Genomic DNA, 15806 nt, shown 5'->3' on the forward strand with positions numbered 1-15806 from the left:
CAATCCTACCCGTGCTCTACACTGGTGACTGTCTGATTTGTGATGGATGATTGGAAAAGGTGCCAACATTAGAGAATGGGGAGGATGGGGAATGGAAGGAAATGATTTAATGTCTGCTACGTACCGGGAACAAAACCGGCACATTGGATAGCAGAGAAGAACAGTCATTCTTCCAAGTCGGGGCTCATAGTCCCTGCTGACTGGGCAGTGGGCCACACAGTCCACCCCCCACCTACCCAAACACCACTGATGGAGTGGGGCTCCAGGGACCCAAGATGAGCCTGTTCTTCCTCCCTCCCTCCCTTACCTTTCCCTCTGCCTCCCTAACTTGCTCCTCCTCCCCTTTCAAGAATTTTGGCCAGAGATCTTAGAGTGTTTCCTGAGTGCCTGACCCCAGGGGACACACTGAAGGCTGGGGACATTCAAAAGGCATAGACACAGGAGAAGGTGCTCTTGAGAGAGACGGAAAGGCAGAAATGCTCAGAGGTGAGCAGCAAAAGGAGCCCATTGGAGCACGAGTGTGGGAGGAAGTAGCTGAATTAATTTCTTACTACTTTCCAGGTTCTGGTTCCATTCTTCCTAAAGACAATGGTGTTCACTGCCCTTGAATCCATGCATCCTTTTAATAAATTTATTCCTTTATTTCTTCTGTTAGTCTGGGTGGATTTTTGTGATTTGACTAAGATACTTTTTTAAAGATTTATTTATTTATTTGAAAGTCAGAGTTACACAGAGAGGAGAGGCAGAGAGAGAGAGAGAGAGACAGAGAGACAGAGAGAGGGAGAGAGGAAGGGAGGTCTTCCACCTTATGGTTCACTCCCCAGTTGGCTGCAATGGTCAGAGCTGTGCTGATCCGAAGCCAGGAGCCAGGAGCGTCTTCAGGGTCTCCCACGCTGGTGCAGGGTCCCAAGGACTTGGGCCATCTTCTACTGCTTTCCCAGACCATAACAGAGAGCTGGATCAGAATGGAGCAGCCGGGACTAGAACCGGTGCCCGTATGGGATGCGGGCACTTCAGGCCAGGGCGTTAACCCACCGTGGCACAGCACAGGCCCCCTTGACTAAGACATTTTAAGTCTTTGAGTCCTCCAGGCTCGCCCCAGGTGTAATGGACGTGGACTCCATGGGGCCACCAGTACACACCCCACTCTATAAGCTAGGGGGCTGTGCAGCTCGCCCCGGCTGGGGAACACAGACTGAGCACCATGGATCTTAGGACCGCTCAGGGTCTGGGGGCTGAGACTTGGCGATGACAAGGGACGGTTCTTCCTATAGCCTGAGTCCATCTTTGTCCTGACGCCTGGAAGCTGGAAGTGCCTGGGAACCTGAGCTCAGAGAGAAGAGAGGCATGGGATGAAGGAAGGAGCTTGGTGGAATGGCTGGTCCCAGGGAGGTGAGTCTGAGCTGTGCTTTGAGAGCCGGCCTTGGGCAGCGCTGCGGGACTGATCTCTCTGCCGCAGTCTCATCACTGAGGTGGAGTTGTTAATTACGCTCCTAAGAGGCATGTGGCAATAAACGTTCAGCCAATTCCTCCTATTACTACTTTTGCTATTGCAGAGGATGGTAGGGCGGTAAGGCTTAAGGTTTATGGGATGGGTTTAGCATCAAAGACTGAAATTCCAGAAGCACCTTCCCAGTCTCACGACCTCCTCCCAGTTCCTTGACCTCCCTAAGCCTGCCTCCTCATCTGTGAATGCTGACTCTCTATAGGGTTGCAGTTTCTGCAGCCACGGGGCATTCGCATACCACCTTGTGCATGGAAGGCCCCGTTGGTGGAAGTTAGCTTTCATGTAAACAGATACATCTTGCTCTACCTACAGGCACAGTGGACTGTGAGGACAGAGTTAGGGAGGGGAGAGGGATTCTCTTCACTTGTCCTTCATCACGATCACAATACACACACACACACACACACACTACAGTTCTTTCCATGTGACTTCTGCCCTGTGCTCAGCTCCTAGAACCAACACAACCAGGAGAAAACTTTGCCTCAACCCCAGAGGAACACGCGTTGTCACACCTGTGTGCAGCTGCCTTTTGCTTTCTGAGAAGTGTTCTAATGAGACCAAAACCTGGAAACACCATCAGATAACGCAAAACATTTTGGCAGCTGAAGTTTTCCCATTTGTCTCCACACAGGGATCCAGCCTTTTCGCATACATTAGCTCATTTCCTCTTCCCAAAACCCTGGGAGCAAGGTGCTTATTATGCCTGCTTTTATTTCCCACTGCACCCCCACACTGGGAAGCTGACTCCATAAAACTAAGTGGCTGTCACACGGTTACTGAGTGGCAGAGGCAGGAGTTAACCCAGGTAGCCTGACCCGGAAGCCCACACTGGCCATCCCCAGGGCTGCTGTTGTGGATGGTGAACTGCAGAGACCAAGGTGAAAGTCTCCTGTCGTACCCTGTCTTTCTTTCCAGCTGCTCTCAAGAACCTCCAGTCACGTATTGGAGCATCTTCCAGGTCTGGACACAAAATAGAGGCTTCACAAAATATTTGTCACCTGGAAACTTAATACTTAAGCCAGGTGCTTTCTGAAATAACCATAATTGTATGCAACTCGAAACATACCAATACAACCACAACCCTACTGACAATAGCCTCAACCTCCTATGAAGTAGATGCCTCCTAAGGTTCAAGTATAATCTTCAAACCAGACGAATTCAGCTCAGCAACCAGTTATTGAATGCTTGCCGTGCACCAAGCACTGGGCTCTAAGGTTGTTTTACAAGTGAGCAAAATATAGCTCCATGATTGAGTCACTTAACTGAGGACTCAGACCTGATGCTGAAGCCTCTGTTCTACCCACCCTACCTTCGCCACGTGTGAGCATATGCTAATAGCAAAACTGTATGAGAATGGTAGAAATAAAGACAGTTAGTGCAAGAGGGCCAGCCATAGCCATCAGCACAAGCCAGTGTGTCACATCTCTTTGAGGCTGACTTTGGCCATGTCCTGCTGCAGCAGCCTCTGCATGGGTTTCTCTGAGCCACCTGCCCTCCCCAGCAAGTGTATCTTGTTTCTGCTTACTTTATTAAAGTGTCTTCCAGCACTGTGCATAAATTAATTAGCACACAGTCTTCTATAAGAAACAGCCTCTGGATTTTAGCCTTAATTCACAGAGAGGACAAAGTATCGAGTTTCCAACTTAACAATGCTTCCTTCTTCCAGGTTCCCTTTCAAATGCAGAACTTGGTGGAAGCCCCCATGTGGCTGCCCCGAGTGGCCTCGTGGCTGTGGCTGTGGCCTCTTGCCCAGACACAACCCAGATTAGGAGAGCCAAAAGCAGTGACCATTCAGCAGGAGGGGGGTATCACTAATGCTGATGCATTGTAATGATGGTAATAAAAATAGATACTGCACGAGACAGATGTGCCAAATCTGGAATCCCTACTCCCAGATACTGTCTCTCACAGCAGGTAAGGGAAAGGGGAGAGAGAGAGAGAGAGAGAGAGAGAGAGAGAGAGAGAGAGAGAGAGTCACTTACTGGAAACCTGATCTACCCGTTGCCTACAGAGGATTTTTGTAGCGTAACTAAGGAAATGCAACTGAAGACAGCAGCCCCAGCAACATTAGAATTCTAACTCAGAAAACTTTCTTTCCTGCAACCCGCGGAACTCTGGTAATGCTACAAGCTGTTAGACCGGCAAGTGTAAGAGCGGTGGGTGCAGGCTGCAGCTTTAGAGGCCCCAGGGGACTCCAGCACCCAGTACTACCAGCTGAGTGGCAGCATCCAGCTCTTGTGAGACGGCCCCGACGCGGAAGAGGAGGGCGAGAAGGGGCTGGGAGAGAAACGCAGGGGGAAAGAGCAGGCAGACAAGCTTGCTCCTATTGGCCTGGACATTCCCAGTTGTTGCTGTCAGTCAAACGCCATTGGTCACTCGGCGTGCAAACATTTCCTGGGTGCCCAGACGCTCCAGGGGAACACGCACGGAGAAGAGCCCAGGTTTGCCGCCCGTGCACGGTGTGATCAGACCCCGCCTAGCAACCTGTTGAACCCCTGGGCTGTGTGGGTGTCTTCAGCAGCGCTCCTCGCCGACACACCCCAGGTCTCACGACGTCTCTGCTAGCGCAGAGACCGGCCAGTGGTAGGTGGGGAGCACCGGGGAACCCGCGACCCTCCCGCGCACCTGGCCCCCTAGGCTGGAGGTGGGGAGCCGACGGAGCGCCGTCCGACCTCTGGGGCTCTCGGCGTGGGGGCGCTCGCGTGCACAGACGGGCTTAAGAAAAATAACTCCGCCGCCGACGTCTCCGGCTTCTAGGACCCACAGCCGCGAGCCTGCCGGGCTCCTGCCACTCCCAAGCGAAGCGGCCCGACAGGGAGCGCGGCGCAGTAGGCAAGGACCCTGGGATCGAGGCGTATCCGCCAGCCCGGCAGGGCGGCGCGGGAAGGCGGCCAGCACCCGGGGGCCCGGGGCCCCGCCTCAGATCCCGCCTGGTGTTGGCGCCACACGGGCCGCTGCGCCGCCGGCTGGGCTTCCACACAGAGCCGAGCCCCAGTGCTTACTGCTTTCGTTGGAACAAGGCTCCCTGTGAGTCCGCAGCCTGCAAACCGTTTGCTCCGAAGAGGCCTCTGGGCCGCTGCGTGGGTCGGAAGCTAAAGGCCTGGAGAGTCGAGGGGTCCGTTTTGCTCCGGCCCTTGGGGCCAGAGACCACGCCAGCCACGTGCAGCGCCGGCGACGCAGAAGTTCGCTCCCTCCTAGGAGTGCGGGGCCCGGAGGCCCAGCGCCTGGCGTGCCTTCCCCGGGCGGGAGGCGCGGAGACCTTTCGGAGAATTCGTGTGAGCTGAAGGCCGGCGCTTCGCCCTGCCCCAAACGGTGGACAGCACAGCCATCCGTGGACTGCGGGATGCTGCAGATAGCCGGCTGCGTACTCCTGGACGCTACAGATCGGGCAGGTGCGGACGGGCAGGTGGGGAGGCGCCGGGTGCCTGGGCGCAACCCGCCGGACGCCGCTGGTCCGCTTTCAACGAAACGCGCCGCCCCGGCCCAAGCAGACAGCCGGGTCGCAGCGAGCGTGCGGCGGCTCGAGCGCGCTCCGCCTGTCCGGCCCCGCTCCTAACCTACTGAGGCCCTGGCGCTGGTGGTTTCGGGAGGGCGGAAAGCCCCACCCCGGCCGGGACGCCCAGAGTTCTGAGCCTGGGATATGGGGCTGCACGCACGGCCTGGGGCGCGCGGCGCCAGGGCCACAGTCGGCTAAGGGGGGGGGGGGGTGCTTCTGCAGCCTTCGTAGGCTGGAAAAATATTTTTTTAAAAACAATAAAGACTCTTGGTCCTCTGGTTTTTTTGCACCGAGTGCCTGCCTCCTTCACTTCTTCCCTCTGCTCCGATGAAGGCCTTTTTATTTGCTGAACTTGGCAATGGCGGGGGAGCAGCTCCTTGCCCTAGATCACCGGTTCCTTTCGGAAATGGACCCAACCCAAAGCCAGGGATGAAGGTGAATAGATGGGGTGGGGGAGAGGTGGTTTCCCTCCCTTTCCCACCCCGGAGGGGAGTGCCTACCAGCCCTGGGCTGTGCAGTGGGTGTGTGGTGGGGTCCTCTTGGGAGCTTCCTGCCCAACTCCAGACACCAAGGCCTCGGATTCCGTGTGCAGTTGCTGTGAGCCCGTGGGGACCCAACTACCCGACCACCCCTGCTGCAGTGGGATCCTCCAAGGGGACTTTGGCCCCAGCTTTTGGTGAAAGGAGGCAGACATTCCGATGAAGCCCACATTTCCCTGGGCCTGCAGAAGTGCTGTCCTCCCTAGCCATCGGGCTTCTGTTTGTGCTTGATGAGACTGCAAATGCACGCCTCTTATGAGGGTCTGGGGGAGGAAGGAGGACTGAGAGTGGGCTGGCGTGGGGTAGACTCCTCTGGGTCCAGGAGCTGGGTCTGAGACTGTGTTAGGGTCAGGCTGGAGTCTGTCACCTCCTCACCCAGACGCCTCCCCAGTGTTCCTCTTGTGGCTGGGGGTGGGGGTGGAGGAGCAGGTAGGGAAAGGGCTGAAGAATGTGGGGAGAGCCTAGCTCACCTTCTCACCTCTTTCTGGCAGTCATCCGGTTTGCCTCTGCTGGCACAGGTTCTGGCCCAGAACTGCCAGAACCAGTTTCCTACAAACCTGGGGGGAGTGAGATAGTCACACCCATCCGGCAGGTGATAGTACTACAGGTTTTCTGTGCCGGCCATCACGCTGTTTCCTGTGGCACCCACTCCATCATCCAAGGTGTCCGTTCTGTCGGCCGGCAGGGTTGACTGTGGGCTCAGGGTGGAGTAGCTGTCCAGAGAGCAGCATGAGAGAGACCGGCAGTGTGTGAACCTCGGGACAATCTGCCTTCCCAGAAGGCAGGACCCAGATGGGAATTTCAGGGAGAGGCACATTCAAGGTGATGGCTGTGGCTGAGGTTGCCAAGATCACCAGCTTTTCAAGGTCCATATTCTTAGACCAACCCCAGCCCATCCCAGTCCAACAGGGATCTGAGAGATCACCCAGGCCTCATCTAAGAATGGGAGAGAATGGGTGCTGCAGACAGGAAGCTGCCACCCCTCCCCACAAGATAGGACCAGCAGAGCAGCTGGATCCTTTTACCGAGTGGCTAAAAAGTGGTCTGAGAAGGTTGTCCTTTGTTGGACGTCAGTAAGGTGGGCCCTAAACCCCACTGAAGCCTGGGATAGACCACTCCATGGGTCCTGGTAGCAGACTCTGGGGCAAACTCTGTATGACATCAGGCAGGACACAGGATAAGGTGCCTGAATGCAGCAGGGCCCCTACCAGCCCCTGGATTTCTGCAAGGATCTGCATTCTGGCATTGGCTTGAAACCTACTTTGATAGTGGCCTCCACACACTGGGGTAGACCTATAAGAGCAAAAGTCGTAGGGAAAGTCCTGGGGTTCCCCCTCTCTCATGCTTGCAACACCCCAAAAGGACTTCCAGAATGCTGGAGCAGACGGAAACATTTGCAGGGCTTGCTGATCAAGACACGGGCACTGGCACAAGGGTTAAGATGCTGCCTGAGATGCCGGGATTCCATAATGGACCCTGCTTCTGAGACCAGCTTCCTGCTGCTGTGCACCTGGGAAGCAGGGGGTGACCGCCAAGCAAAGCCAAAAGTTGGACCCAGAGTTCCGGATTCCAATGCCAGCGCTCCAAAGCTTAAGGGGTGGGAAGAAGAAACGTGGCCTCTACTTAGGTTTCATAGTCTTGGGCTGAAGGCAGGGCCAGAGATCTGTGCCAGCTTGAGTCCTGACTGAGAAGGACGCTCCCAGGTGACAGCCCACCGGGAGGAGAAAGGACAGACCTGCGGAGGAGGTCTTTCAAAATCCTAGAAACAGAGCACCCTCTCCGCCTCCCCCTGCTCTCCCACCTGGTCCCCACGAGCCCTGACCCAAAAAAAAAAAAGGCAAAAACCAGGAACACACCCCCTCCCCCCATTTTAGGCCCTTCACTCCAGAGCTCAGCGCCCCAAACCCCGGGCTGAAGCAGTCTGGAGTCGAGCCGAAGCGGAAGGCCCACAGGGCCGGCATCCCGACTCCCCACTGTCCTCTCCGGACCGCTTGCCGGGGAAGCGCCACAACCAGGCTCGCCTCCCTGCTCCCCGCGGGCGGATGGCAGGCCTGAGCCGTTCCCCGGCTCTGCGCCTCCGAGGCCAGCCGGAGTCTGCTTCTACGGAGGCCACCCGGAACTGCAGAGCGCTTTTCGGGCCGTGGGACCCGTGGGGGAAGTCTGAGTCCCCGTCCGGCCAGGAGCGCCGCGGCGGGTGGTGCAGTCCGCGGGGTAGCCGGCCGGGCCAGGAATCGGAGACGAGGCGGAATCCTCCGAGAAGTTGATCCTCAGGCGTCCGCCCGCGGCCAAGGCCAAACCGTCCCTACTTCTCAGGCTTCCTCCCTCCCCCTTTCCCTCGGGGACCGCCGGGTTCGGCCTCGCTAGGATGGGGGTGGGGGCGCCGTTAGCCAGAAAAGCTATCTTCGCTCGAGGGCCGGAGCGCGTCCAGACTCTCCCATCCCACTGACCGGCTCCTGGACGGATCTGCCGGCGAATCGCGGCCCGGGGAGGGACGTGGTGACCCGGCTGGGAGCTGCGGCACCTGGCGCGGCCCGGGGTGAGGCTGCAGCGCCGCCCCTTGCGCAAAACGGCCCGAAGTTTCTTCCCCCTGGAGGCTCCCTCCACCCCCTCTCGCTCGCTTTCCAGCCGGACACCCCCTTAAACGGTCCTCCGCCTTCCCTCCTCTCCTCTCTCCTCCCCACCTCGATCCTCCCCTTTTCTTCCCGGGCTCGTCCCCACGCCCCCTCGCCCGTCCCGTGTCCTCAGGCTCCCTTGTTCTTTGGGCGTCCGCCCCGTCAATCACCGCCGCCGCCAGCCCCCGCCCGGCCCCTCTCTGCCTCCCAGGCCCTCGGAGCGCCTCCGGCTCCTGTCTCGGGCCGCCCTCCGCTTTGCGCGGAGCCCGGCGATCTGTCAGCGGAGCGGCCGCGGGGGGGGGGGGGGGGGGCGCCCGGCCCGCCGGGGCTCGGGTTACCAGTGACTGACAGCGTCTCCATGGCGAATAATTTGACTCCGACTATTGTCTGGCGCGGGCAGGCCCCAGGTCAGATAACCGGACCAATCAGGGCGCGGGCCGCCGCGCCTCATGCCCGCTTAGAATAATATTATTAAAAAAGCTGCGAGCGAGCTAGACGGGAGGGAGAGCAAGCGAGAGGCGAGCAAGGGAGCGGCGGGCGGGCGCGGAGCATGCGGAGCGGCGCCCCGGGCGGCCCCCGGGCTTGGGCGAGGGCGCAGAAGAGGCGCGCGGGCGGCCGGGGCGCGGAGCTGCGTGGGACCCGCGGCCGGCGCGGGGACGTCCTGCAGTGACTCGGGGCGCGCCGGGAGCCAGCGCCCGGCCGGGGGGCCCGCCCCGCCCGCCTCTCGGCTCTGACGGCCCGGCGGGGAGGCGCCCATGCAGGACCGCGCGGCGCGGTGAGGGCGCGCGCGGGCGGGCGGGGGCGCAGCCGGCACCATGTCCATGCTGCCCACCTTCGGCTTCACGCAGGAGCAAGTGGCGTGCGTGTGCGAGGTGTTGCAGCAGGGCGGCAACATCGAGCGGCTGGGCCGCTTCCTGTGGTCGCTGCCCGCCTGCGAGCACCTCCACAAGAATGAAAGCGTGCTCAAGGCCAAGGCCGTGGTGGCCTTCCACCGCGGCAACTTCCGCGAGCTCTACAAGATCCTGGAGAGCCACCAGTTCTCGCCGCACAACCACGCCAAGCTGCAGCAGCTGTGGCTCAAGGCGCACTACATCGAGGCCGAGAAGCTGCGCGGCCGGCCCCTGGGCGCCGTGGGCAAATACCGCGTGCGCCGCAAGTTCCCGCTGCCGCGCTCCATCTGGGACGGCGAGGAGACCAGCTACTGCTTCAAGGAGAAGAGCCGCAGCGTGCTGCGCGAGTGGTACGCGCACAACCCTTACCCGTCACCGCGCGAGAAGCGCGAGCTGGCCGAGGCCACCGGCCTCACCACCACGCAGGTCAGCAACTGGTTCAAGAACCGGCGGCAGCGCGACCGGGCGGCCGAGGCCAAGGAAAGGTACGAGTAAGTAGAACTTCCGCGCCGGCTTCCCCAGGCCCCAGAGAGGAAGAGGGGGTGGCAGGGCGACTGCCCAGCGCAGCCCCAGGAGAGGCCTGCACTGGGCCTCCAGTCCCGGCTGCAGCCTAGCCTGGCTGGGACAGCGCTCGGGTCTCGCCGGAGACCGGACGCACGGGGATTTGTCTGAAGCGGGCACAGCAATGCGGGAAGTTGTCAACCAGCTCGGTGGTCGTTTGTGCACAAAAGTGGAGACACAGTGGGCTTGGGCGCTAGAGCAGGACTGCAGGCCTGAGTCCTCCCCCAGGCAGGCACGGGAGGCAGGGACTGAGGGTCCCAAGGAGGAAGGCCGTGTTTTCACCCAAGTGGAAGCCGGTGGCTGATTTCAGCCTGGCCCTGCTTCCCCACACAGTCCCCCACTCAGCCTCAGCTCCAGGCCAAAGTGAGGTGAGGGCTCAGCACTGCAGTTCTACCCAGAAACAGCCCGGATGCGGAAGGACCTGTGCAGGAAGTTTGCTTGTCTGAACGTGGGAGTTGCCAGCCTGTCCTTTATCCCGCATGGAGAGGATCGAGAGGTGACAGGCTCCTGGAGCAAGTGTCAGCTCTGGGAGAGGAGAGAAACACAACCTCACTTTTCTGCTTTGCTGGACCCAGCATCCCTGCGAGGCCTTTGACCCCTCTGGGCTCCAGCCCTCCCCACCAGGCCCTCCCCACCAGGCCCTCCCCTCCTTGGTGTGTGGCTTTCTGCATGGCTATGGTAAGCGGAGAGCCGCAAAAGGGCTGGGAGTTGTATGTCCTCTGGGAAACCGGGATTTCCTGACCTAACCGAAGCTTTGGCTATTAGGCCTGGTGACTACCTGCTCTGTAACCCCTCGGAGTCCCAAAGCAGAGAGGGGGATGAGACAGGAACTGACCGTGGGAACAGCGTCCAGCCTGAGGTCAACAGCAAAACCTGACACCTGGGGTGGTAGTGTGGGGTGTGTGCAGAGTTTGATCGGGGTCAGGGGTAGGAGTGCTGACTGGTGGAAACAACCCGGAAGGGGCTAGACCCTGCTCTCCGAGGTCATGACCTGGAGCAGCCGGGACAGTGGGGGTCTCAGCTGCTGGCCCTGTGGGAGTATCCCTAACTGAAAAGCAGGAAGAGAAGCCCTTGAGAGTTGGGGTGGGGGGAGAGATTCAAACATGGGGATCTGGGCAGGTGCTGTCTCTGTTATCCTGGTTGAGTCCTCCTCCACCCCTATTGACATTTTGTGTTCAGACTCTCAAGAATTCGATTCTCAGGCCGGGCCCCAGGTGAGAGCTACAGATTCGGGACCTGAGTTTCTGGTTATATGGAAAAGTCTAGGCCAGGACTTTTCTCCCAGCCAACTTGCTCTCCAAGCTGCCAGGCGTGGGACCCCAGCTGAGGTTTCCACCGGGCCACTAGAGAAAGGGCAGTCCCGTTCCTGGGCCCAGTGAGGAGCCCTGTCACACAACCTGCCCAGTTTGGACTTGGAGGGGAAGGACTCAAACCCAAGAGTCGCTTCTTGGCCAAGGGTTCCGCTCATGTAGAGCGGGAAACAGCCAAGGTTGGTAAAGACCGGTGAAATGCCCAGCTTCAGGGTCTGGGATTCCTCATCCTTGGTCCCACTTCTGTCCAGCCAGCCTGGCGTGAGGAGCAGAATCCAGGCATCTTCTCTTTCTCCCTGGACACCCCCCTGACTCTAGGAAGCCGGGTTTGCCTGCCCCCTGGAAAGCAATGGGGAGGAGCAGGAACTAATGGTGAGCTGGAAAGATGCGAGATTGAGAGCCTGCGAGGCGGAGAGAGGCTACAGGAGCGGGACAGGAGAGAAATGGGGTGTTGACAGACAGAGAGAAGAGGCAGAAGGAGACCCCGAGGCCGGGGGAGAGGAAATGACAGGCCCCGCATGCGCTCGAGGGCACTCGGCCGCGGCTCCCGAGGCGGGTGGAGGGCTCTGGCCCCAGGTGAGGCGGCGCGGCGCGGCGAGACCTGGACTTCCGCGCTGACCCGGCTGCTTTGCTCCGGCGCTTGCAGGGAGAACAGCGAAAACGCCAATTCCAACAGCCATAACCCGCTGGCTTCGTCGCTGAACGGCAGCGGCAAGTCGGTGCTGGGGAGCTCCGAGGACGAGAAGACGCCGTCGGGGACGCCGGACCACTCGTCGTCCAGCCCCGCGCTGCTGCTCAGCCCTCCGCCGCCCCCCGGGTTGCCGTCCCTGCACAGCCTGGGCCACCCTCCGGGCCCCAGCGCAGTGCCCGTGCCCGTGCCGGGCGGAGGCGGTGCGGACCCACTGCAGCACCACCACGGCCTGCAGGACTCCATTCTCAACCCCATGTCGGCCAACCTCGTGGACCTGGGCTCCTAGAGCGCCGCTCGCCTCGGCGCGTTGCCCTCCGGGCTGGGCGCCGGGGACCCAGAGCGGCGGCGTCCGGAGAGGGCGCCCGGCGCCGGCGGCCCCACCAGGTACTTCGAGACCCGCGCATTGAGCGGGCAGAGCCGTCGGTCCCGAGGAAGAGCAGAAGGCCGTCTGTTTTGGTCTTGGTTCGGGATTTGTTTTCAACAGGTTGCTTTTGAGATCCTTCCGGGGCTGGGGCCCCGGGATGGGCCTCGAACCAGGAAAGGGAATCCATGACACTCCGCTCCCGTTCTCTCTCCCACCCGTTGTCTCCTCCTTTCCTTCCTTTTTCTTTTTTCTCTTTTTCCCTGCGTGTCTGGCTCGCCACCTCGTGTGTATGCTTGCGCGTGTGTTTCTCTCCGCTCTTTTCTCCCGCCATTCCTGCGCTCCGTATTCTGGCCCCTGGTTCCCACCTCTCTCCCCTCTACACCCTGTTTCCCACCCTGCCCCTCCCTCCCGTCTCCTACCTCCACGTTCAGCAGAGGGGGAGGCAGAAGAGGGACGACCCGGCTTTTGAATGCTGATGGTCTCCAGCCTCCCCCCACCCACCACACGCGTGCCCCAGGAGTCTGTGGGAGCTGCAGGTGTCAGCTTTTCCTGCTTACTTAAGCGAAAGAGAAAGGGCGGCGCCGCAGACGCCCCTGACCTCCCTGGCCGCCGGCCTCTGCCTCCGCGAGGCCCCGCGCGCTGTGCTCTCCCCGGTCTCCCGGGACGGTGGCCACAGAGTTCCCAGCAGATCGCGCCTCCCGAGCCGCGGACTTGCCGTCCCCCTGTTAACGCCCTCATGTGAATGTTCCTCGGGAAATATTTCTGCTTTTATTTTATAATAAAATTAGAAATCATACATATATATATGGATATATGTCCCGAGGCCCGCGGGCCGCGACTGTAGCCGCGCCTGTGTTCCACACAGGGCCGCTACACCCACGACGAATCCCAAGGTAAATGGACTGTGTACCGAAACGTCCTCCCCAAGCCTTTTGCCCGTGCGGAAAAACTTCCCGCAGAAGCCCACGCGCGGGGCCCTCGCCCACCTCTGGGGTCGGGGTGGGAGATGTGATGCTATGGGGTCCCGCGCGGGGACCTGCGTTTGGGGATGCCGAGACTGAGGCGCGGACTCCTTGTTGGAACGGGCCGCGATCCTCTGGGCGGGCCCACCAGCCTCGGGGACACTCGCTAAGATCCAAGCTTCGGACGCGCAGCGGGTGGGGCCTGGGGTGGAGGAGCAGAGGTCTCAAACCTGATGCGAGGTTTCTGCCGGTTTGCATTGAGGATGAAGGGATAGGACCCGAGCGACATCAGAGGAAGCTCGGGCGGCCCGGCCGACTCACGCGCGCTAGACTGGAGCGAAAGGGCGCCTGGGCTCGGAGGGTCCTGCGCCGTAGGTGCTTTTGAGGCTGTAAATTAACCTGCAGCGCCCCCACCCCTCCCGGGTTCCAGCCCCCTCTTTAACCAACGCGTCTAAGCCGGTCCGGGCGGGTCTGAAGCGCGAGAGGAAGAAGTCGAGAGTTTTCCGTTTCGGGCTGGGGCTTGGTGGCTGGAGGTACCGAACGCATCCCTCCTCCGCGACCGGGACACCGCGGGCCGGGCTTCTCGGCCCCAGACGGGAAAGGCGGCAGGGAATGGGAAGCTTGTTGGGCTCCACCGTCTTCGTGCTGGAGCTTTGCGGACTTTCTTTCCCTTTCTGTTAGAATCAGACCTTTTCGCTCGGCCCTCTTAGTGCTAGGGATTCCGTCCCTGGTGGAGACCTTCGCGGGAAGCTGGGCGACCTCCGATGGCGGGGGTGGGGGGGTGGGGTGGGGGGCGCTAACGCCTCGGTCTTCGAGCGGGACCACTCCGCCAGGCCTGCCCCGGGCGCCCCTCCACCTCTGCACCCCGGAGGAACTGCTTGGCAGTTCCCAGGGCCTCGCACGCTCTGCTCTCAAGGGCCAAGGAGGGTCCCCCCAGGGAACCGGCCTGAGCGGCGGCGTGTGGAGCCGCCCACGGCCTTCAAGTGTGGAGAGGCGACGCTGCCTGAGCCACAGGCCTTGGTGCCGACCCGCGAGCGGTGCAAGAACCCCCCCTAGGCAGGAGGCGAACACAGGAGCTCCTGTCTCCCGCATCACCCATACCTGCCACACATTTTTCAGGTTTCACAGAGAAAAACACGCTCTGTATCAACTTTGACGAGGACATGAACACACTCATTTAACCTGGACTCCGTTGAGCGCCTGCTCTGTTTCAGGCTAGGTGGATGGCACCCAAACCTCTCACCCCCTGCCCACAGCGGCCACCTAGGGAAAAGGCGGGAACAGGCTCACACCTGCACGCACCAACACAAGGAGCAAGCACACACGGACACACACTCATGCCTTCAGACCTCCTACCGCACGAAAACCTATGCAAGACACACACAAACTCACGCCCGCACGCACATCACTCTGGTCCCAGGAGCGCGAAAATCCACAGCCGCACACCGGTGCCACTGCTAGCAGCAGTCCCTGTCGGTTGACCTGCCGGGAAAGCCTGGGCACCCAGAAAGAGAGGGGGCTGCCGCCCCAGGCTGCAGCGGGTGCTGCTGAGGTGGGGTTCTTAGAGCGCGCCCGGAGCCCTCGCGCGCCAGTAGGGGGCAGGGTTCCAGTCCCACCCCGGTTTCGTTCCGGAGAGTGTATCCCGCCTTGGCAGCGCGGCTTGCAACTTCCTTCTTTCGTTCTCCCTTAGAAGGTGAACCCCAAAAATATGTCTCCGGGGTGGGGAGCGTTGCACAGAAGTTCTGAAAAAGTCTGAGCCGCTACTTATCCAATGGGTAAATCCATGCGAGCCAGTCCTCCATTCCACACTCGGCCAGACTGAGTTGCTTCGCGCACTGGGGCGCCGCCGACCCCCCGCGCAGGGACCCCAGTGGTTGTCATCCCTTCCCGGCCTCCTCCCTGCACAGCCGAGGAAGCCCGGCGTTCTGATCCCGGGCTTAAAGCAGCGCAGAGACAGGAAGCACCGCCAGTCCCTGAGAATCCCCCCTTCTGCTCCTTTGACCACGTCCGTCACGAGACGCCCTTCTTTTGTCCTCAGCCAGGCCCCACGCCCACGTAGCAGTCCGTGGGAGCAGCCGGCTGCACGCGAGAAAGGAGACCTGCTGGGGGCACCAAAGCCCAGGGCGTCCGCAGAGCGTCAGCTCCGGTCTCCTCCACCCCAGCCGGCGACCTTGGCCCTCGCGAGGACAGAAGACACTCGTGTCCCCACCCCGGGGTGCGTCTTCAGAGAGTGGCAGGCTCGCCCGGGGAGCAGGGAAAAGTTAAACGCATCTGAGGAGAGAAAAGCGGGCAGCCCAGCCGTCGGTGGAAACAACGATTTCGGTTTCTGGGGAAAGCAGGGACCTGCCGGGTGTGGACTTCGTATTCAGAGACAGAGAACGGAATTCCCACGACCCCGCCGGCGCCCACCTCCTGATCCGGTGCTGCTGGGACAACGAAAGGAAGGGTGAATGTTGTGCGTCGAGGAACAGGTGCGGAAGGGCTGGGAAAGGATTGGGTCCCTTCCTTTTTTTTTTTTTCTCCTTTCTCCCGCGCTATGTCATCAGTGTTCTGGGTTCTCACAGCTGCCTAGGGGACGCAGAAGGCGACCGCGACCCAGCGCGTGAGGACGTAGGGTGGGAGAAGGCGCGCGGGAAGAGCGGCGAGCGGCGAAGTAGGGGAACCGCGCGCCCCAGAAGGTGCGGGCTGCGCGCCTGGGGGTGGGGGGCGGCGGTGAGCGCCGTGGCGGGCTGCGCTGGAGGAGCACGCGCCTCCCCTCTTGCGTCGCCTGCGCCCGCCCTGGCGGCAGGTGGTCCGCGATTCTGGGCCGCTACTGCCGCGGACCCGGTGACAGCTTGGAAGGAAAGAGGGGCTCGAGATGGCCGCGGTCGGGCG

The 15806-nt window shown here is 60.7% G+C and overlaps 1 protein-coding gene across 2 annotated transcripts; it reads left to right on the forward strand.

The window, feature by feature from the left end:
* Positions 1–8408: 8408 nt before the first annotated feature.
* SIX2 (SIX homeobox 2) lies at positions 8409–12770 on the forward strand. 2 transcript variants are annotated; one of them, XM_017340797.4, is made up of 2 exons: positions 8409–9529; positions 11562–12770. In XM_017340797.4, exons 1-2 carry the CDS (start codon positions 8970–8972, stop codon positions 11890–11892), a joined length of 891 nt encoding a protein of 296 aa, XP_017196286.2. In that variant the 5' UTR covers positions 8409–8969; the 3' UTR covers positions 11893–12770. The 2 variants fall into 2 exon arrangements, with proteins under 2 accessions (XP_017196286.2, XP_051695129.1); XM_051839169.3 differs by having other exon boundaries at positions 8477–9535.
* The last annotated feature ends 3036 nt before the right edge of the window (positions 12771–15806 follow it).

This window comes from Oryctolagus cuniculus, chromosome 2 (assembly GCF_051225735.1).
Source record: "Oryctolagus cuniculus isolate XC-2025 breed Fujian yellow rabbit chromosome 2, ASM5122573v1, whole genome shotgun sequence".
Classification (NCBI taxonomy): domain Eukaryota; kingdom Metazoa; phylum Chordata; class Mammalia; order Lagomorpha; family Leporidae; genus Oryctolagus; species Oryctolagus cuniculus.